Raw genomic sequence first — 22,516 nt, 5'->3', positions numbered from 1 at the left:
AAAAGCTTTAAGCTCTGTCTACACTTTCAAACTAGTTTGGCAAAAAAAGTGTGATGTGCCCAAATAAGGTAGTGATATGCTCAAATACGGTAGTGATGTGACATCATCATGTCCATATATGGGCACATTACATTGTTTTGCCACATAAAGTTTGATAGTGTAGACAGAGCTTTAAATTTACAACTGTGCCTATTTTAACTCGTCGTAGATTGTCTAATCATAGCAACACCTTTCCTAAACCCCAAATTGATTCACATTCCAGTGAGCTACAGTACCATCAGCCTAAAGAGCTACTTTGATAGTCTTCTTTTGTTATGCAGATCCTATTGTACCCAACCCTGAAATATTCTAGGTTCCAATTCCAGCAAAAAGGTCCCTTACAAAAGGCTCAGTCTATGGTATTAGCTAGTATACTTCTCTGTTAGACTCTGTGATTCTTTTTAAGTCTAAGGATTTACTTATATATACTTATAACGGATCTACTTATAACTGGTTTTAATGGAATTTATAATACTTCTACTGTAGTATTTTATGTCTTATGGTAAGTAGTGTTAAGTTATATTACAACTTATATGACTTAGTTCAAAAATGTTGTTGTAGAGCCCCTCCTTTTAGATAACCCTATTCAAGGGGTAGATACCCCTATTCATTTTACACCCTTATTAAAGAACACTTTGTTGAGTCCAGAAGGTTTCCCCTTAATAGTGGTTCTACTATAATTTTTAACAGTTCTGTAGAGTCAAACTTTTTAAATGAAAAAATAAACTTTTAGTTATCGCTAATTGTTCTGTAAATACCAAATGGATTGTTATGTTATGAAATACTAAAGTACAATCCCTGCAAAACAATGCTGATTTGATTTTTTTTAAAATATGGTTCATGTGGGTCAGAAGATTGTGTTATCAATTTTATATACATTAGATAGTGGGTTCAAAGTTTTGAGGAAACTGATTAAAGTTACCTTCGATCTTTTTACCATAAAATGCCGTAATGGTAAAACCCTATTAAATTTAAATACAGTGAACGTGAAACTAAATTTTTTTTTTATTTGGCCTAATGTAAAATTTAATATCACATACTACTGAGAGGAACACAAAATCAATGTTGACATTTGAATTACAGTACATCTTATGCTTTAATTTGAATTAGATTAGATAGTTACTTGTATTATTTTTCTAGCGTTAGTATTTTGATTAGATTTCATTCTACAGTAGGTACATTGAATAGGCTGTTGATTGTGGTATGCGGTTATTGTTGTTTTATTTAGCTATTCATACAGTGTACTAGTGCTAACAGTAGTGCTCAGTATGTTTTGTTTTATGTTTATGTATTGTACCATCTTGTTTTACAAGAGAAATTTGAAAAAGATGAATCATACAACACACTGTTCCATTGAGGCATTTTATATAGTAATAATTTGTTCAGCCCAGGTTTTTAAAAATATGGCGACAGTGGTCCTTCGACCTATTTTGCCACTCCTTGGCACACTCAAAGTTTATGTATTGTTTTAATGTTGCTAAAATTAATAAAATAAAATAATACTGTACATTTTTTATAGATTTAGTTACAGTGCCGTAGCCACAAGAATTACTAAAGTGGTGTGGTTGTTGCAACAAGAGGGAATAATCCCTAGTGCGGACCATAGAGTTTTCAAAAGCCTTGTCAAAAAGTGGTCAGGTTGAAACCTTACCAACCGTTCTGGTGGCTACGGCCCTGAGATATTATTTTTAATAGAAGCATGATAAAATAATATATGTTTTATTCCTCCATGATAGAAGTGACCATGCTAAGTCATTAGAATAAATTATTTAATATAGCATAATTGTTTTGTTTTATTATGTGCAATGATAATTTTAAATGGTTTAAATTACGGTAAATTCAAGGAGCTTCTCTTATCAGCTAGTCGAGACAGTTCATGCAGTGGTTGTAGATTTTGTTGAATCTTGGTTAGTTGTTCAAAGAATAATGCACTTCACAAAAGCTATGTACATAAAATAATATGGAACGATAACCTCACAAGACACTGTTTAGAATGTGGCATTTTGGTTTAGTATCTCATCCTGTTCCGAGTCAAATCGCTACAGTTACTTATGCAAAATGATGATAATTAAAAAAATGCAAACACAAATGATCAACAAACAAACAAAAGATTTAACGACAAATAAGTAAACATCAAACAATCAAAAGATGACGGTAAACAAATTGATCCTTGGGTACATGTTGTACAGTATGGTACAGTAGTAGGATGTGGGTTTTTTGGTTGAATAGCTCCCTGCGCTATTACTGTAAGTACAATGGCAGTGACAAGAGCTTGTATTCATTCATACATAAGAGTAATTGTATAACACATTAATAGCTGAATGGTACAAAGATATTGAGTGGTACAGGCTTGACTTCTTCCCTTGAGTAGCTAGTCATACTTTCTACTATTTAAATTCTTTTCTGTTATACAGTAAAAGAAATTGAATAAAACAGTCCTTTACACCGTAATTTTATAAGATTTTCTGTAAGAATAAGATGTACTGCGTGTAGGGGGTTTAATTTAAACTGTGACACACGTTAAATCAAATGTATCTCTAAAACTTAATTAATTGTAGCTATGTATCAAAGTAACGACACAGAGGTATATTAAAGATAGTTACTGTAAACTGATCACCAGTGGCGTAACACAGGAGGCATACTCTAGGTCCCTGGTTTACCACTTCTAAGAGGCCGTCCAACGCTGGGTAGTTGCAGTGGGCTGTTCATGTTCTGAGGCCCCTCTGGGTTTAGCCAGTGAGCGCTCATAGCTGTTACACCACTTTGATCACTCAAGCACTTATGTCGGTTGTAACTCGGATACAATTCGGTTCAGTAATGTTTCATGCACTCTTTTGTGCATGTAAGCACAGCTATTGTTCTCCCAGATCATACTTTAATTTTAGATAAACAATACATTGAAAAGGCTGCTTCCTAGAATGCAAACATAAAATGCAAATATGAATTGTAAACAGCATTTATCAGAATTCAGTTGAATATACCGGAACAAATAGTACAGATAATCTTTTTTAAGAAATTGTCTGTTAGCTTCTTGGCATACAGTGTGTTACTGTTAAATATTCTATGATTTCCCTTTCAAAAATACAATGACCAAAAAAACTTAAATTCCTTACTCCATAGACAGAATGGGTTAGCAAGAAGGTGGCCAAATAGTTGACACAGTGCAAATTATGTTTAAAAGCATTTTTTTTTCTTACTGTATTTCAGAATTTATTGTAAAGCAGTGGTAGATATTACATGAAGACTATCTGGGTGTTAAGAAAGTAGCAGAATGCCAATCGCAACAAGGCCATCATACCATGAGCCTGACTACCATGGGGCACCAAACGGTGCCTTTTACAGGTGAGGATAAAGTATAGGTCGAGTACCAACAAATTAAGGGCCAGCCTGACTTACAGTATTATTGTTTGGTCAGTAACATGGAGGTATAGGAATATGTACTATAGCTCCATGGTTTAATGTCATTTTTAGGATAAAACTACTACTACTGTATGTTGATTGCTGTGAAATCATCACATGCTAACAGAGACTGTAAATAAATTGCGAAAAAGGTCCTCTTTTTGTAATTATGTTCCACATTCATTTGAAATGAATAGAGAAGGTTCCAGGTCATTGACAGTATTTCATTATATCTATTATTAGTGGCCGTGGCCCCAGTATAAAACAACATGATTACGGACAGCCCATAAATGGATATAGCAGAGATGCACATAGCAGAGATGGACCAAGAATGAATGGTGCTGCACCAGAACCACGTAGAGTCAACAGTGCTCAACCATCAAGGATGAGTAGTATGAACCAAGGGAATATGGCAAGGAGGGCAAACAGTGAAATGGTGCAAAGGAACCCTGCGATGTCAAGAGGTCATGAGGCGGCTTCTGGACCCTCAAGAGCAAATGGAGTATATGGTAAGAACAAAATAACATCCGGGCCTTGCCATATTTGGAATAATTTACAGTACACACTTACTAGCCCATCTTGTGTTAACCTAGTACTGCTAATTAAACCTATTTAACAGCGTATGTACTGTAAAGACATTGGGGGAGATATTAGGGAGCTGTCACAAATACGATAACCTCTGTCTACACTATCAAACTAGTTTGACAAAAAAAGTGTGATGTGCCCAACATGGTAGTGATATGACATCATGTCCATATATGGGCACATCACATTTTTTTGTCACAAGTTTTATAGTGTAGACAGAGCTTTAATCTTGGGAAATTTGTTATGACATATTAATTCATAGTGTAAAGTGTGCATGTGGGGACATTGCATGGGCTTCCTTAATCGATTCCTCGACACAATTTTGACGGAATGTACACCAAGGTGTGTAGGTCATAGGTCGTCACGATTCAAAAGATCTATATTGTATTCCTTACTATTGTAGGCCCAGTACTAAGTATTAGTAAGTAAGTACTAAATCAAGTAATTAATGGAAACGGCAAAGATATTTGTCTATGTTTTCTATTCGCATGCAATTCATTTATTTTAACTCGTAGGCGTAATTTGTGGTTAACTGGGTACTTACCTTCCCAATCCCAATCTCCTGTCTTTTTGGGTTTGTTTGTCTGAATATTCATGTCATGAGTCATACAAACAAATTAAAAAGTTAAATGCAGAATCATTACAAATTGAAAACATATCTTTGACAGGCCTAACAAACTTTATATTATATAATAATTATAATTAATTAATGTAAGTATGATTACTTCAGTATGTGACATACTGTAGGCTATGCTTATTTTTTTCATATTCATATTGTTGTTTCTTTTCATTTTATTATCATGTGACAAGAAACTTTTTTTCTTCGAATATCCTCAATAATGGTCATTTTTTAAAACGTCTTAATTATATCATATATACTATTGTTATTTTTCTATTATTGAAATTAATAATAATTAATAATAGAAATCTCTTATGAAGAAAAATATTTTCCATCCAAAGACATACGTCTATATCGTGCCTAGCTTAGCCTGTATAAACCGACAATAGCCCGTGCTCTCCAGAGGGAGGGCTTTAGATACAAAAGTGCAGTACATTGTAATCTTTATTATTCATAATTATGTCATGATAGAAAGCTCATATTACTGTATATTAATATATTTAATGAATAATTTTTTTTTTATAGATTCATCTGTGGCTAATGGAAAATATGAAATATCATATCGTGTTGAGGTATGCAATAATAGATTAAAATCAAATTCTCATTGTTTTTTTTCTTTATAATATATTTCACCCAAAAATACATTTTTACTAAACTATTTCAGTGACAAAAAAGATATAAATGTAAATCTTATCCTTATTGAATTTTGAATTTATTTGCTTTATAATAATTTTTTTTCAAGCATTTATGCATTTTTACAATGGACCGTAAAGATGCTGTACTAACAGTTGAGGACGCTCTACGCAAACTGAAGCTGATGGACGCCAAAGGCAAGATTTGGACGCAAGACGTCACAATAAATGCAAATCCAAAAGAAGTTATGATCATTGATGAGCAATCACAGGTAATAATCACAATCTTACTAGACAATGATCACAATAAATGATAGAAAATAATCAATGATCACAATATAGATTACAATCTCATAAATGATCACAGTAGTAGACAATGATTACAATCTTACTAAAATGATCACAATAGTAGAAAATAATCACAATCTCATTAGAGGATGACCACAATATAGATTACAATTCTTATAAATGATCATAGTAGTAGACAATGATTACCATCTTACTAAACAATGATCACAATAGTAGAAAATAATCACAATCTCATTAGAGAATGGTCACAATCGTATGCAATAATCACAATTTCATTAGATCATTATCACTAATGACTAAATTGATACAGCACACACAAATACATTCTAATACAAAATCACACACTCTCTGAAACCATATTTTACCATAGAACCAAGTGCCAACCAAGAAGTGTAAGGTCTGAGCAATTTTAAGGTTTGACTGAAAGAATTGCAATTTCTACTTTCCTCGGCACATTTTACTTTCTCTATAACATGACCTAATAATATGAATACAATCTACAGTTTAATAAAGATATGAAAAGCATTTTAGTACCAAATGGTCCTGAACCAATATATACAGCTTATCAGTAATATCATGTCTCCATGCTAAGTAGTTTCCTACAATGGCAATGGCATTCACCCTATCTCACAACATAAGGCCAAGTAATATGATAACATTATCGCAATGCTGTAGACTGAAAGGCGATCACGTATCCCATTAAACTATGGAAATCGTTACATAATATAATGCTTTATTTATGTCCTGTATCACGCACAACAAAACCTGATACTTCATCTCAGGTATCCTTGGTAATATGAATATTGTAATTAGTATTGTAATGTTAATGAGGTGTTTTGATTAACACCTGTATCTGTACTGTATTCTATGTTCCTGTTCCACAAGCTTTTATTTAGACTTTAACCCAAGTACGATATTTTATCGAGGATGAAATGGGAGATGGTGAATTTTTACAATGAAAGCCAAGAATGCATTGCCTCTTATCATATATGCTAATTTACAACAAAAGCATTCCACGTTTCAAGAATTTTTCTACCCAAATACCTAATATATAGACATTACTATTTTATTTAAAGAAGCCTGTACATTTATCTCTTTAGCTATTATTATTTTTTATGGTTGCGGCTCAATTATTCATACAGTCTTCCACTGTACAACATATTACTGTACTTTGTTTGCCTGATATTGTTCTCTTGACAGTGTGTGTAGTGTGAGCATGGACCAGGTCCATGGTTTGAGGTACAGTAGGTTAAAATGTCACACTATATAAAATGTCATGATAGATCTAGATTACATAGAATTTGTGTTGTTCGCATGAATACCCATTGCAGCCTGATAAAGTGCTTTTCAACAAACGTTTACAATGCTTCATTTGTCTTCTTCAAAAGACTGGAATGCGCAACAGAAAATTGCGATTTTTCTTCCGTTCATTTTTTTCAAAAGACCTTTATGAATACAAAATAAATATGCCAGGGATTGAAAGATTGCAGTAGTAGATATCCTTGATTTATAATAAAACTATACAATGTAAAGTATATAACTGCGACATATAATGAGCTTTGTGTAATCAAGCGTGGGAATTATATTTCAGAAATTTAGGAGTGTATCTAAAGTGTAACTAAGTAGAAAGTGTTGTTATGTGTTAGCGTGTTATTTATCTTGACAACAACATCTATTTATATATAATTTGATTTGATGTAACAACATGTATAATATAAATCCAAAGCCAAATTACTGAAAAAAATGACAATGATGTGGGTATCAGTGGCTGGATCTCAATGGAGATACAAATAAATAAGCAAAAAGCTAAAGTAAAACAGCCAGAAAGGTTTGCAGAGCTTTTGAGCAACACTAGCCCTTTATCAGTGCAAGTATATAATATAGATATATACTTACAGTACATGATTTTCATATACATGCCGCATACTAATCTCTTCCCCTCCATCTTTCTTACCTAGCCTAATTTCTTTGCAGTTTTTTAATTTTCTCAAAGTTATTCACGTCCCTTCTCCCTGTCCTAAATACATTTTATTCCTGTTGCGGTTGTCCTATTTATGGTAGTGAATGGTTCCTTTATGATTATAATAATCAATGTTTTAAATCATTAAAATCTGTGTCTGATTTTTCCGAGATCTGATGTCCACGACTTGATATTTCTACTGTATTTTATATATTAGGAGGTTTTGGAAAAGTTTCCTTTGACGTTTGTAAATCTAGTATCAGCTGAGATGAATCGATGTAACTACAATAGCGTTCTGGTTATCCAGCTCAAATTCCCACAAAAGAAGTACCCTGAGATGTACATTTTCCAGTGTGAAGAAATACAGGTAAAATATTCATTTTCTTTTAACAGATTGCATACTATCAATAGCCTAAGTAAAGTCTTTCTAGGGCTGTAGTCTTGCAAGGAAAAATGGGAATTGAACCCCTGCCACTGAGATTGAAACATCATAATCACTAAGCTTGTTTTCTTTACCATACTTATTCAATTTAGATAGAGTCTGACAAGTTTGTGTTAGCTTTACAGGCCAAATACAAGTGATGCTATAAATGTGGTCGCAAATAGATATTTTATATCAACTATATTTTAAACTATGTGGTACCTAATAAATAAATAAATCGGTAATAACTAAGCAGTTTTAAGTAAACAAATATTTTATTTTCAGGCGGACATTATTGCAAAAGAATTTCAGAAATTAACTGACAAAGGAAACTCAAGAAACAAACGTTATTCAAGGTAGGTTTATCTAATAATATATAACATAACATTTAAAGATGTATTGTCCCCCAAAATCATGAAAAATAAAGATTTTTAAAATCGGACTTTGAATAGGCCATTTTGCAGTTTTAATGAAGTTGTTCACTTCCATAAGAAAAAAAACGGGGAAAAAAATTATTTCACCTATAAAAAGACAAAATAAACAGTTAAATTACCCAAAAACTCATTGTCTTCCAGACAATTTGACCATTTTTTGCTTTAAGAAGTGATGTTCCCCTTCCCCTTTCTGTAATTGGTGATGGTATGGGGGTAGTTAATTCAATTTCTTTTTATTTCGGAAATATCCATATTAATAAACGTATAAACAGAAAAAAAAAAAAAAAACGTAAACTCTAAACTTAAGTATATAGAATGCTTCTCCATCTACAATACATTTTGGAGTTATGGAGCATATTTTTGCAAACACAAGCAATTAATGGTAATATGTGGAATAAATAAGCATTATAGTGACATTTTGAACTATCTTTATTCTCTTGTACTAGCTAAATTTGACCTTTGAATGTTGAAGTATCATGAGAATATATGATTTGGCATTACAGTTTATAGTCATATGTTTATATAGCTTGAATCTATTGTACCAAATAAATACACCGCTATTGATGTGTGAAATGGGCCTTGGGTTGTTGTAAGGGACCTTTACACTATTAATAGGTAATGCAGTGCAATTTCTTATATGCTGTTATACCAAGGCAATCAAACAACAGGACACTGCCTTGCCAAGATAGGAACTTGTAACAGTCCTTTGATCTTATGTCTGGCTGCAACAAATACCAACAGTACTGTACTATGAACATATTTTCCGCGGCACTCAGTGTCTGTTAAGAGGCATGAAACTGATTATGTCACTGCCACAAATAAATAGATCTCCTGAGCTCGGCATCCTGTTGTTAGATTGCCTTCGTTATACCATGGAGGAAAAAGAAAGTGGAGGAAAAAATTTAAACTTTTAATGATTACCAAAGAAGAAGATATGATAACAAATTAATTTAAATTATATGATAACATTGTTTGTTGTGAAGGACTGTATAAACCATACTCTTTATACAGTCGGAAAGCCGCGTTGGTAACGCATCACTGATTTCATTCATTGTGAGGGCGCGCTTCGTGGAAAATGTTGGAATTTTTGCTATTTTAGTACACTTAGAAAATGGTATAATTTTGATATTAAATGAAATCAATAAACGTATTTCAATAGTTGAACTACAAGCGTAAATAATGATAAAAACTGTGATCTAAATTCCACAGATTTTTTGTTTCAAGAAATATCATTATTTTATGTATAAACTTTTTTACTTTAATTTTTTTTTAAATGATGGTAAAAAATCATTAAATTTCATATTTTCTAGATAAGGTTTCAAAGCGAATTTAAAATCCTTTCAAGATAAACTATTAAGCTATCTATTAAAATAAAAATCTAATTTTAAGCTTTCTTGGGATGCAACTCCCACTAATCAAACCAAACCTACTACATTTCTGTTCTGTTTCGATCGAAAAATCGCCATTTTGAAACTTTGTTTACGTTTTACGAAGCTGGTACGAATCGTCCCGGACCGAATCGTGTCTGTGTTCAATACGGTTTTCATGCAGGCGTATTACGTCATAGGCCTAAGATTTCAATTTGCTCCCCGATTATTGTTCTATTTGGTTTCTGAGCTAGGAAAGGCTACCTACTATAATTACTTACTTGATTTCTAGCCTAGCTAGGCCTAAAAATAGTATTTTCTAGGCCTAGCTAGGCTGAGTATTCTGATATAATACTAATATTAAATAGGTAGGCCTACCCTAGTGAGTGTTAATAATAGTAGCTGGGTATTCTATAGTCTAGGCTGGTGGTAGGTCTATCCCAGCTCTGCTCATATACCAAGCAAGAAGAAGCCTGAAGGAGAAACTAGGCCCAGAACAAATAAAAAACTGTTAAAAAAACAATAAATGGAAAAACAAAAAAAAATAACCCATTTTCAATTTATATATGGGGAATGTTTTATAAAATCGGGCATGTTTGTTTCAGAGACTCAAACGTGTATTTTTATATGGTCATGTTTTTAAAAAAGATAATTATGGGCCCAGCTGAAACCAAGATATAAAAATATAAGTCCATCATTTACTTGAGTATTGTTACAGTGATTGGTTGGTACTCAGTATTTCAGTATCTGGCAGTAAATGTCACACTTGTATATAAATATTACTTTATTAGATACAACTTGCATTTCACACAAGCAACCAATTTTTTTTTACGTATACAGAATGTGAAAAAGCAGTTTTTAATACAAATATCTTTCAAACAATACTGATATAAATAGTAAATACTATACTACTGTATATAAAAACTTGCTTTTATTTAAATAGCACCTTGTTCATCAAACATAACAAACTAGCTAGGCCTATATCATATTAACTTACGTGAGTCTTATGGTTGTACTGATTTTATTATTGTTTTATATGTTTATATTGTATGTATCTGTGTGACTCTGGTTAATAAAGTAAATCAATCAATCAATTGCAACTTAATTTATATCTTATCATTGACTGATCTGAAACGCTACTAAAACTTGAATGCGTATGAATGTATATGTTATATTATTATTAGCGAATAAAATGAAAAACTATCAGCTGCAGCAATGATATTGAAATCGAGAAAACCATTACAGCTTCCACCGTCCAACCTCATATTGAAGAACGAGACAGAAAATCGTCGAGTCTTGATACCAACAAAAAACCTAAAATGAAAATGAATAGCTGAAATGTAATGAATGAAACTATTTAAATAATTGTCACTATGATATGAACAAAACATTGCATCGTTTAATACAGTATAATTATTCAACAACCTGAAAACATTTTCAGATATAGGCCTACCATGAAAAAGCAGCAAATACAAAATTTCCTTATGTCTGTTTATTGTAATAATTATTAATATTATAAATAAATTGTACCCCTCAGTTGTCAATAATTTTACTATAAATAAATATTTAACTATATAGAATAGGTAGGCCTATACCTGTATCAGGCTGCGATTTGCTTAATTATCTTTTTAAAACTTCCCAATGCATCTTCAATATAGAGTAGGATTGTAACGATACTTTAATAATACTAAATTGTAACTAAAGTATTTAAATTATTAACAGAACATGTTACTAGGCCTAGGCCGATATAATACGACAACGATCCACCAGGTCGTGCATATACTCACCTACAACAACCACAATCAACACACCATGCACCACACACGACGGAACTAGTGCCGCGAGACGTAACAATATATGACATGAGGACCTTTTTTAAAATGTTCGCTATAGGAAGCTTAAATAGGGTTTCAAGCCAATTTTAACGTAAAACAGACTATTGATACTTACTCTATCCATATACGTCGGTTTTTTGGTAATTCACTGTATGGGATGCAAATCCCACTAATGGAAAATTTGTAAACAAACACCTGTTAGAAAACTTCAGTTTTGACGGACGCACACGAACTTTGGAAAGAAATTGTCGCTGACAACAAATCCAACAAATTATTCAGAAAATTAGGTGACCTGCGACATCTTAAACATATAAGGAACTGATCTTACCATATATGGTTAATTTTTCGCCAACTAATGTTTATTAAACAGCTATTAAATGACGTATACTTTATGCTAATGTTTTCGCGCGAAACGTTGATGCTTCTGTGGGGAGAGAGGGCTTCTAAAATTTATGACGTCATGCGAAGTCGAAAATTCAGCGATAACGGTCATATTTCCCAACGCGGCTCTCCGACTGTATACAATAATCTATTTATAGTATCAGTTTTTTCTGAATCCATAATCATATCTAGCAAAGCTCATAACAAAAATTCCATTAAAGATAATTCTGATCTTTCCTTTCATATTTACAACATACAATACCAATGAATTATGGAATAATAACATTAGCAAGTAAAAAACATGAGGCTATTAAAATAAGAAAACAAATTATTTACATAACAAGAATGCATGTATAATTTGCGTGGGATATATAATACAAGGGGTTCTAAATATACATTTTACCTCCTTGCTCAAACATAGTGGATTCATTTATGTCTTTGAGTGCACATATCTTGGGAAATTATTTGTATAAACAACACCCATTTCAAATGCTCTATACAATAAACAAAACCTGTAATATTATACAGGTGTAGAAGAAATACTTTTTTTGTATAAAGTGCTTTGTTCCCCTGACTGTCTCCAAAGACTTGGCTGTAGACAAATACATGGTATCATGTTTAAAAGTAAACGTACAATCAAGTGAGGTGTAACATGTTGCATTTGTGTATAATCCAGCAAGAATATACTACAGAATCATTAAATTAATATTTTAAATAAAGAGAAAATGTAAAAATCAATAAATCAGTAAAAAGAAAATATGTAAAGTTCAGTCTAAACTAGTTTTAAAAAATAAGTGTGATGTGCCCACATATAGTAGTGATATGCCCAAAATTTGGTAGTGATATGCCCAAATATGGTAGTGATAATGTATCACCATTTATCCATATATGCGCACATCACATATTTTTGTCACATACAGTTTGATAGTGTAGACAGAGCTTTTAGACATATAATAAGTATTAAAGTTGGAAAACGGGACAGTATGTTTTTTTATCTGATTATTGTGTTTTACATAGGTAATAGCTAAAAATTACTACTGGGCCAATAAAACAATAAGAGGGCGCTATTGAAATTCACTCATGCATGATTTTAACTTAACAAAATTGTAATGCTCAATTAAACAAAAATCCACCCCAAGATTTGATTGCATGTTGATCAGGCTCGGGCAAAATAACAATTTGTAGGCATTATTTTTCTAATCTTTACTCAGTAAACAAATAAAACGTATATAGTGTACAGTAACTATACATTATTGATGTTTAATTTATTTCATATTACAACTGATTAATAATAATTAGTTTGTATGTATGAAGTCACAATGAACGTATATCTATTGAATGCTTATATTGCTTAGTTCAAGTCAAATTAATTGTTATTTTTTTTCATCTCAAATTCTTTCATTCTTGGTTTTCAGGAATTAGTTACATAGTACTGGTACAATGCAACTCTTATTAGAGTGACTTAATAATAATATAATGTAAATTAGTCTGTAGAAAAAGTGTTGGACCTATCTGTATAGATTCTTCATTTAATAATAATAATATTCGAAACACGTATGGACACATACTCCCATAATGCAGCAGTAATCAGTGCAAAGTTGTGTCATGAACTTGAACCCATTTATACACCTGGGTGGAGAGAGGGGAAGTAAAATGTCTTGCCTAAGGACACAAGCATGGATTCGAACCCATGATCTCACGATCATTAATCCAGCGAAAATGACAATACTCTGGTTTGTGGGTGAAGCAATGATAATTTTACATGTACTGTACTTTTTACTTGACAAAACACAATTGTTCTTGTAACTTAGTTAATTAGTTTCGAGATCACATCTGTTAGTGTGTTGATGATTAACATGTGTGCATTTACCAATAGCTAATTCCTTATAATATCAACAAACCACAGTAACATTTTATCATCTTTTTACCCTCAGGTCTGACATGGCCGGTGCAGATAATGAGCCACGAAGGGCTCTGTCGCCATCTAGGCACGCACGCGAGTCTCGCTACAGTGCTAATATGGATATGGACATACCGCCACCACCTGATGAACCGGCACCGCTACCACCTAACGATAACGTCAGAAATCGAGTTGCAGCATTCGCTGCAGCAGCTGAAAGACAAAAAGGTTGGTAAATATTAAATTGTAAATTTAAAAACTTCGTTATTTTTAAGCTATTCAGTACATGAAGATAGAGCTATCGAATACTTTCTAGGCCAATTTACATTACATAAGTGCTATTAGAAGTATAGTACTCCTCATTACCAGCAAAAAGGTGGAAATAATATGGGAGTGAGTAACCTAAATCATGCCACATAATGCCAAGAAATGTTAAATTAGTCATAAACAATTATTGTTGCCTCAAAGTCACATACTAAAAATATTTCTTGTTTTAATTTATGATATAGAAAAGTCTTTAATCTATCATGTAATAATTTTTCTATTGAACAACGATGATGTCGCCCATTGGCTAAACCTTTGCCCTAATTACACCAATCATTTGGTTCATGCTTTTCTATTGTTCCTTTATTGGTTACCCCATTGACCCCTCGTTGGAATGTCTCTAGCATCTACCATTATTGTAGAGAACTTCAATAGATCCTATATAATCCTTTTCTTTTACTTCTTTACTCTGAAGCATAGCTTAAGAGCTCAGATAGAAGGTCACCAGCAGTAATTAGGATCCACCGAAATGCTTTTGTTAATCACACAGTTTTATTTCAATAATAAAGTTTTAGATTAATTTACTGTTAGTGGTATATAGTGTCTCTTAGAAACGGTCTACTAATAGATCCAATATATATGGATTAGATCCCACATTGCCACCTCCTGTTTTTAGGCCTAATAGTTGTGAATTAAAATTATGTATCATAGAATTTACTTATATATGAATCTACTCTACGATGGCTACTGCAACGATATATTCTTATGGATAATATTATTCTGTGCTATATTTGTGCTATTGATGAGGCAATAGAAGTTATATAAACATGGCTAGTATTAAGCCTAGGAAGGTACATGGTATTCCATTTATGTATATGAGTAGCCAGTCAATGCTCATTATGGTAATGGAACGAGGTACAGTAACTTAACTCTATATATTGTGTACATACAGTATTGTATTTTAAGGTTGTTATAGGTTGTTTTCAGTGTTGTAATGCATAGGGCAAAGGCCCTAGTTTAGCACTCCTAAGGCACCCTCCAACACTGGGTAGTTGCATTGGACTGATCAGGCTCTGGGGCCACTTGAGCTCTGGGGCCACTTGAGCTCTGGGGCCCCTTGAGCTCTGGGGCCCCTGGGTTTAACCAGTCAGCACTCATAGCCGTTACGCCACTGGTTGTTTTCTATAGAACACTGTAGTAGTATTAGGAAAATAATTAATTTGAATATTCATATTTTCAATACTTTAATACTTGTAGGAACATATGCAATTGCTATAAAAATACAAATATGAATAAAAAGTTGACATGCCATTATTGTTTGATTATTTATTTTTTAAGGAAGGGGATGCAGTAATTAAAATAGACATTTTTTGTCTCACATTGCTCACCATACTTATATTTTGTTTATAGTTTTATGTGTGTAACATACATACTTAAAACAGAAATGCCTTAGTGTTAAAAGACTAGATTTATTAGGCATTTGTTTATAGGTTGCCATGGTAAATGGGTTATAGGTGATGTGTAGATTCACCTTTACATAACCATCTTATTGTATCGCTGAGCACATACAATACCAGCTTCAGGTAGGGTCTATGTTTCTGGGAACTCTATAGAACTAACTAGATCTGCTAGAAATTCTACTAAATTAGACTCTTCTATTAATACTGTATTGTTAAGAAAGCCATTTAACTTTGCAGAGGTTAATTAAGAGTATTTATAAAATATATTTGTTTCATCAATTTACTAGATGAGGACCCCTGAAATTAGCATAAGCTTAAAAGGGTTTCTCCACTATATGACTTTTGTTACTAATTATGATTATTTTTAAAAAATTGTATTTTTTTTGTCATAGTAATAAATACCACAAACAGAGCTAGACAAGGTCTAATACAGTAGGACAGATTGTTATCATTACTGTATATTGTACATAGTATATTATTTTAACATACCATAATGAATGTAGTAAATTCCATTTGTTGTGACTCATATTGACTCAAAATCATGTGTATACAGTTTAGTTAATTACAAAAATTATGATATAAAATGGCAATTAGCAAGTAGCGTAATAGCTTCCAAATTGAATGTTTCGCAATGAATATTGACACCATAAAATACTTTATATTTACCAAAGGAGAGACCACACACGCACACATGTATATTTGTTTACAAAAGTACAATTATTATGGTTGTAAATAAACACATTTCATACTGTATATTAATTATTAATATTAGGAACTTTGCTATTAGTTAGAAATAGATAATAGTTAACTTCTATTAAATAGTAATTCTATATTTTTCGTCTGAGTTGAGTCAAAGTTTCTTCATACACTGGTTTACCCTTACGCAAATACTGGATCTGTTGTTCTCGTTGATATCAATGTCAAATTCTTTTCGTACATCTGTCATTAAGGCGTAATAGTTGTCAATTAGATACAGCATTCCATAGCTGAGAATTATTCTTTCGAGTTTAATTTTCTAACCAGTTAGTTTTTAACTTTGTGAATACTGTTATTCTCTCTCTCAGTAAACGGTGCAGCATACCAGCCTAGACTGCAACAACCCAAGCCTATCGTAATGTCGGGATCTGGAGGCAAAGAGAATGAATCGATTGAGATGATGGCGCTACGGACTGAACGAGATGTGGTAAGATTTATTGTGTGTTGCGATGTGCCCATATATGGACATGATGATGTCATATCACTACCACATTTGGGAATATCACTGCCATATTTGGGCACATCACACTTTTTTGTCAAGCTAGTTTGATAGAGTAGACAGAGCTTTAGACTTTATTAAAGTTTTGTCTTTCTGTTTAGTATTTTCAGTAGTATTAATTCCACACATGTAAAGTTAACTGTACAAGATTGCAAGTCTGTATCCACGATTTTTACAGTTCCACAAAACTCTCTTGCCTGGTTACAGGCTTGGATTGCCTTTATTAACATTAACTTACCATTTACCATTCGAAAAGCATTGAACAGGTTTTCTGTTGAGCACAAAGGTTGCCCAAACGAATAATATGCAATTTAAAAAAAAAATTGACATACATATAAGTTGTTTTCAAGAGATTTCTCGAAATTTATTGAATCTTTGCCAAATATTGTCTGTTTTTATGATAACATTTTTAGACCTAGATATCGTAAGCTCAGTATTTGTGTACAAAGTACCGGTTGTTTGTGTTCACAGACCGGTTTCTGTGAAAACGCAAACAGCTGAATCACCATTTTGTTGGGCCTAGATGTGATATTGTTTGCTGATAAAATAAATACCTGGTTTAGGACAGGCTCGCCTACTCTGACTTATGTCAGATTATTTGATAAAAACAATTTACAGTTACTTAATAATTAATTCAAAGAGAATATAGTATTATAGTGGGAATAAGATATTTGGTATTAATAGTAATTACTGAAGCTTCTTTCCACTTATGCTATACAGTTGGGCTGAGCTGAAATGGTTTTGCAAACAGTTTAGAAAGCTAGTATGAGTATCTAGAATGTTCTAATCATTTTCTTGCAATCTGTGTTTTTAACAGAATTTTAACGTTGGCTTAGTATTAACATTATTTTAACATTAGCCTATAGCATTTTTGTGTTTTTCTTTCTAGTTTTTTTTAGTCTTAATTATGGCAAGCAAAATGAATTTTCATATTAAAACCAATGGAACAATAACATTTCTTGAATCTTGAATCATAACATTTTTAAAAAGAGTCAATTTGAATATTTTAAGTTTAATATAGACATGCATGTAACCCATAACCATGGGGTTATTCCAGGGTGTGTTATATTCCCTTGTTATGCTATATATCCTTGTTATGTTGCCAAATAGCCAGTTTATTTTATAGACATGTAACACATAGCATAGCTAACTAATACAGTTATCCCAGGGTGTAATATATCCTTGTTAAGTTGCCAAATAGCCAGTTTATTTTTAGTTGAGCATGTATGGTGTTGATTGAAAAAGTTAGAAAGTAAAGCAATGTTGATAAAAGGATAATCCCAAAGCATGTGTATTTATAACTTATTTTATTTCATAATGCCATTTTAACTAGTTTAAGTGACTTTTATGACATTTTTACACTAGACAGCTTACCTGGTTTTAAACCTTTTATGTCTTCTTTTTTTGTCCATTAACTGTTACTATTGTACTGTTACTCTATTTCTTGTTAATAATACAATGCAAAGGAAATATACAATTTGTTTAGAAGTTTTTAGAGCAGAAAAATAAAATGTATTTTTACATTTTATTATTCTATGTATTTCCGTATCATGAACCAAATTCTGAACATACTTTTTACTTGTTTTTAAATCATATATATGAAATTATATTTCATTCTTCTAAAGAAATAATGTTGGTTAAAACATTATATCTGGTATTGATTTGATCTGTTGTACTTTTATTTGTGCTAATAGGTTTAAAATGTTTACTTTTAGAAGCGAGAGGTCACATTTGACCAGAATACGTACTTGTGTTTGTTTTTTTCACAATTTAAAAAGAAATATGAATTTAATACATTCAGTTTTTACAATTTATAATGATTTATGAATTTACACTGTGATTTGATTTGAATATTATAAACATTTTTCTAAAATGACCTTACCACTTTCAGAGCGGCATATTATCGTCCATTATTATCGAATTGAGATTGGGGTACACTATATCCTAGAGGCAATTGGAAGTTCTTTGTTGATTGTAACAAATAGATTTAAATTTGATTGAATATTAGGTCAGTAAAGGATTAAAATTTTCAGAGCCTTGTATCAGAAAAAATGTAGAATTGCCAGTGGCTTCTAAGTAATAACCTTTTCAGTAATTTGTATAATAATAATTGTTAAACCAGATTTCAGAGATTTTGTGATTTGAAAACCATGCTGTGATTGTATTTTTATGTCAAAAGTTATGTTATAAGTGATATTATATTACAAATCTTCAAATGTTTGCTATGTTTATTAATCAGATTACATAATTTCTAATAATTGCTAAATTCAAACCGAAATGTAAACTATAAGATAAAATTGACTTCAGAATTTAAAGATGTATTTTCGACCAAATTTATGAAAAATAAAGATTTATAAAATCAGACTTTTAATAGCCCATTTTAATAAAAGTTACTCACTTCCATAGAAAAAAAGCGGGAAAAAATATGATTTCCTTTATAAAAAGACAAAATAAACAGTTAAATTTAATCAAAAACCCATTGACTTCCAGTCAATCTGACTTTATTTTAAATTACAGTTTTTTCATATAAATATATATATTTTTTTTCCAATCCAATTTTTGGTCAAAGTGAATAACTCTTATGTGACGTTAAAATGAATAAATCTTTAAAGAAAAGGAAAATAATGATTGATCACTCTACATAAACTACAAAAAAAAATGGAAATTCTCAGGCCATGTACAGAGTCGGTCTCTACTAGTAGAAAGTTACAGCAACACTCCTGTAAATTTTATTTATTTTATAATTTACGATTCATTTTATTATGTCATAATGGACAGGGTTCATTGTTTCATGTTGTTTACGTTTCTTTGGTCGTCATTTCTGGTTTTCGTCTCGTCTGTCTAGTGCATGACTACTTCTTGGCAACGATGTTTAAATAATAAAACATAACAACAAACAAGGAAACACTATAATTATATGAATAAATTTTGACAACTGACACGGATCTATTGTATTAATTGGTGTATAATATTGTAGGTTATGGTGTACATGAAAGTGATACAACTTAAACATAGTGTCATAGTGTTTTGAATTATTAACACTAATTAAGGATGTATATATTAATATCCTGTGGCCGTATTTACCATTAACACTTAGACTAAGGGAAACACAGTACCCTTAAAATTAAAAAAAATCTCCTATCTAAGTGAATACAATTTAAGAAAAATACTTTAACATTTATTGAGTTAAGTGAAATACTTAATATTTTTGGGAAATATCTCGCTTTAGCATGATTGGTGAATACGACCACTGGCATATAAGCATAGACGGCGGAATATCTAATGTGAGACAATGAGCATAGAGATATTTAATACTAAAGTATTTATTACTATGCTTGATATTAACATTTTGTAGTAAGGTCTTTAAAATAAAATAAGAAATATTTTAAAAATATTATTTTTATAATTTTTGAATTAAAATGAGTGATAGTATGATTATTATAATTTTTTTCCTTTCAATTTCCAGCAAATTTTGAACCATTGCTTTGATGAAATAGAAGGTTTTATCGGGACCTTACAGAAAGCAGCAGATGCGTACACTGAACTGACACGCTTACGACGACAGCGCAAAAGCAAAAAACGTGAACACGGAGACGGGATTCTGATCTCTCGCTCAAGACCACCCCCAGAATCCGATTATGAGGACTGTTTCCAAAAATTCAAATATGCTTTCAACCTTTTGGTGAGTAAAGTTCTGGCTACACTGTTTGACAAAAAACTGTGATGTGCCAAATATGGCAGCGACATGACATCATTATGTCCATATATGGACACATCATATTGTTGTTGTCACATAAAGTTTTATAGTGTCGACAGAGGTTAAGACAAAATCAAACTGATGCATAATAAGCTGCCTACTATATTTTGTTCTTTCTTTACTGTATATGGAGCTGGGGTCCTAATAAGCATTTGAAATCAGCACTGCTGACTCTTATGGCATCTCCCCTGCATCTATTATCTACCTCAGACGTATTGGCCCATGCCTTTCCTCTGGTCAAGGTGGGCACTGGACGAGAGAAACCCTTGATCAATGTTAGGACCAATCAAGGTGCTTTAAACAGTCCTGGATTTATTTGTATCAAACCTGTATGGGCTGTAATTATCGCTGTTGGTTTCGATTGAATAAAATAAAATAAAACTTGGCCCATTGGCAACATTTATGTGATATACTTCCATTTAAATTCATTCACAGATTCATCCACAATATCATTATGAAAGATCTGCTCTTTTCTTTTCATGTAAATACTGTAGAAAGAATTAAAATTCATTTGATTTTCATCTTGTATTACAGGCAAAACTGAAGGCTCACATTCATGATCCAAATGCCCCAGAGCTGGTTCACTTTCTGTTCATTCCATTGGAACTAGTGGTTCAGAGCTGCCAGGGACCTGAGTTTGCAGCATCGGTTGTTTCACCGCTTCTGACACCACAAGCTATTGAGCTTCTCCGCAACTGTTTGACATCGAGGGAGAATGACCTCTGGATCACTCTAGGTCGTGCCTGGAATACACCAAAGTAAGCTGCAAGAGTTTATGAATATTTGAATGAGCATGTGTATCAATGTACTCCTTTTGAAAGACTTTCTAATTCTATGTTTCTCTTTACATTTTTTGTTATCTCGTTTCAGGTCAGCCTGGCCTAAAGATCACTATGTACCTGCATACACACCACAGTTCCGTAATGGTTGGGTTCCACCGCCATTGCCAGGCAATCAACCACAGGAGTTCGATGGGGTAATTACAATATAATAATAACAATAATAATAATAATCACAATTTATATCAGCTGCTGCTTTTACGGATTTTTTCGAGAGCTTTTCCAACTTTTGTAAGTCCTACTTTGACACCAAAGTTTTTAAGGTTATGCCAAACTTCCGACAGCATATTAAAATTAAGATAAACTTGAGTTTAATGACAACATTTTTTGCAAACATGTTTCGTTGTTCGGCAACATTATTCACAACATCATCTTAACCACTTCGGTGTCAATCAAGGATGAAAGTTGGAAAAGCTCATGAAAAAATCCTAAAAGCAGAAGCTGATATAAATTACTTTAAAAATTACAAAGCGTTCGACTTTTTTCTGAAATGTATAACAAATATTTTGATTTTATTTTATGAGATTTCACTTGATCTACGACACCAGTACAGTAAAAATAATAATTATTTATGATAATATTTTGTTAGGTTAATAATCAAAGACGAAGCTATGGACAATTGCCACCACAGCAACCCAGTACCTCATCAGAATATCGTCAGTCTTCACTAGGGCCACCACCAGCCGCTACCCCCACACCTCCCCAAGCCGCAGTCAATTCTGAAATGTCGTCGCCTCGTTCTCTGCAACCAAGACTCGGCAAGGCCACATTTGATTTTGTCGCTCGCAACAACAAAGAGCTGACTATTATGGCGGGAGAGATACTAGAGGTAGGTTGTAAAGTTGCAACACATACCACGGCGCCTGTTCATCTGTCCACAACGGCAGGGAATGCACAGACCAGTAAACCCCTACTCTTCCAAAAGATGTACTGGGTTCTTTAAGCCAGATGTGTAAACTGGACCAACAGTTTTAAGTCCTTATCCGAGAAGACTTGTTCTACCACCAGAAAAAATAGTCAAGTAGTGCCTTGAACCTGTGCCGATTGTATAGCTATGGTT

General features: G+C 32.4%; 1 protein-coding gene across 5 annotated transcripts in view; it reads left to right on the top strand.

The window, feature by feature from the left end:
* Positions 1-22,516, top strand: part of LOC144847626 (epidermal growth factor receptor kinase substrate 8-like) — a 41,416-nt gene that overhangs the window by 8,790 nt on the left and 10,110 nt on the right. For 4 of the 5 annotated variants that reach the window (XM_078704089.1, XM_078704088.1, XM_078704086.1 and 1 more), the window contains exons 3-14: positions 3,247-3,381; positions 3,682-3,947; positions 5,168-5,214; positions 5,385-5,546; positions 7,761-7,910; positions 8,250-8,320; positions 13,916-14,109; positions 16,670-16,788; positions 20,327-20,542; positions 21,152-21,375; positions 21,488-21,593; positions 22,046-22,285. In XM_078704089.1, the coding sequence (XP_078560215.1) occupies positions 3,311-3,381; positions 3,682-3,947; positions 5,168-5,214; positions 5,385-5,546; positions 7,761-7,910; positions 8,250-8,320; positions 13,916-14,109; positions 16,670-16,788; positions 20,327-20,542; positions 21,152-21,375; positions 21,488-21,593; positions 22,046-22,285 (1,866 nt within the window). In that variant the 5' untranslated portion in view covers positions 3,247-3,310. Of the gene's footprint in view, positions 1-410; positions 542-3,246; positions 3,382-3,681; positions 3,948-5,167; positions 5,215-5,384; positions 5,547-7,760; positions 7,911-8,249; positions 8,321-13,915; positions 14,110-16,669; positions 16,789-20,326; positions 20,543-21,151; positions 21,376-21,487; positions 21,594-22,045; positions 22,286-22,516 lie in introns of those variants that run through there. The other variant, XM_078704087.1, reaches the window with a different exon arrangement.

This window comes from Antedon bifida, chromosome 7 (genome assembly GCF_963402885.1).
Source record: "Antedon bifida chromosome 7, ecAntBifi1.1, whole genome shotgun sequence".
NCBI lineage: Eukaryota > Metazoa > Echinodermata > Crinoidea > Comatulida > Antedonidae > Antedon > Antedon bifida.
Note: the sequence above shows the minus strand (reverse complement) of the source record. Positions and strands in the feature narration are given on the sequence as shown.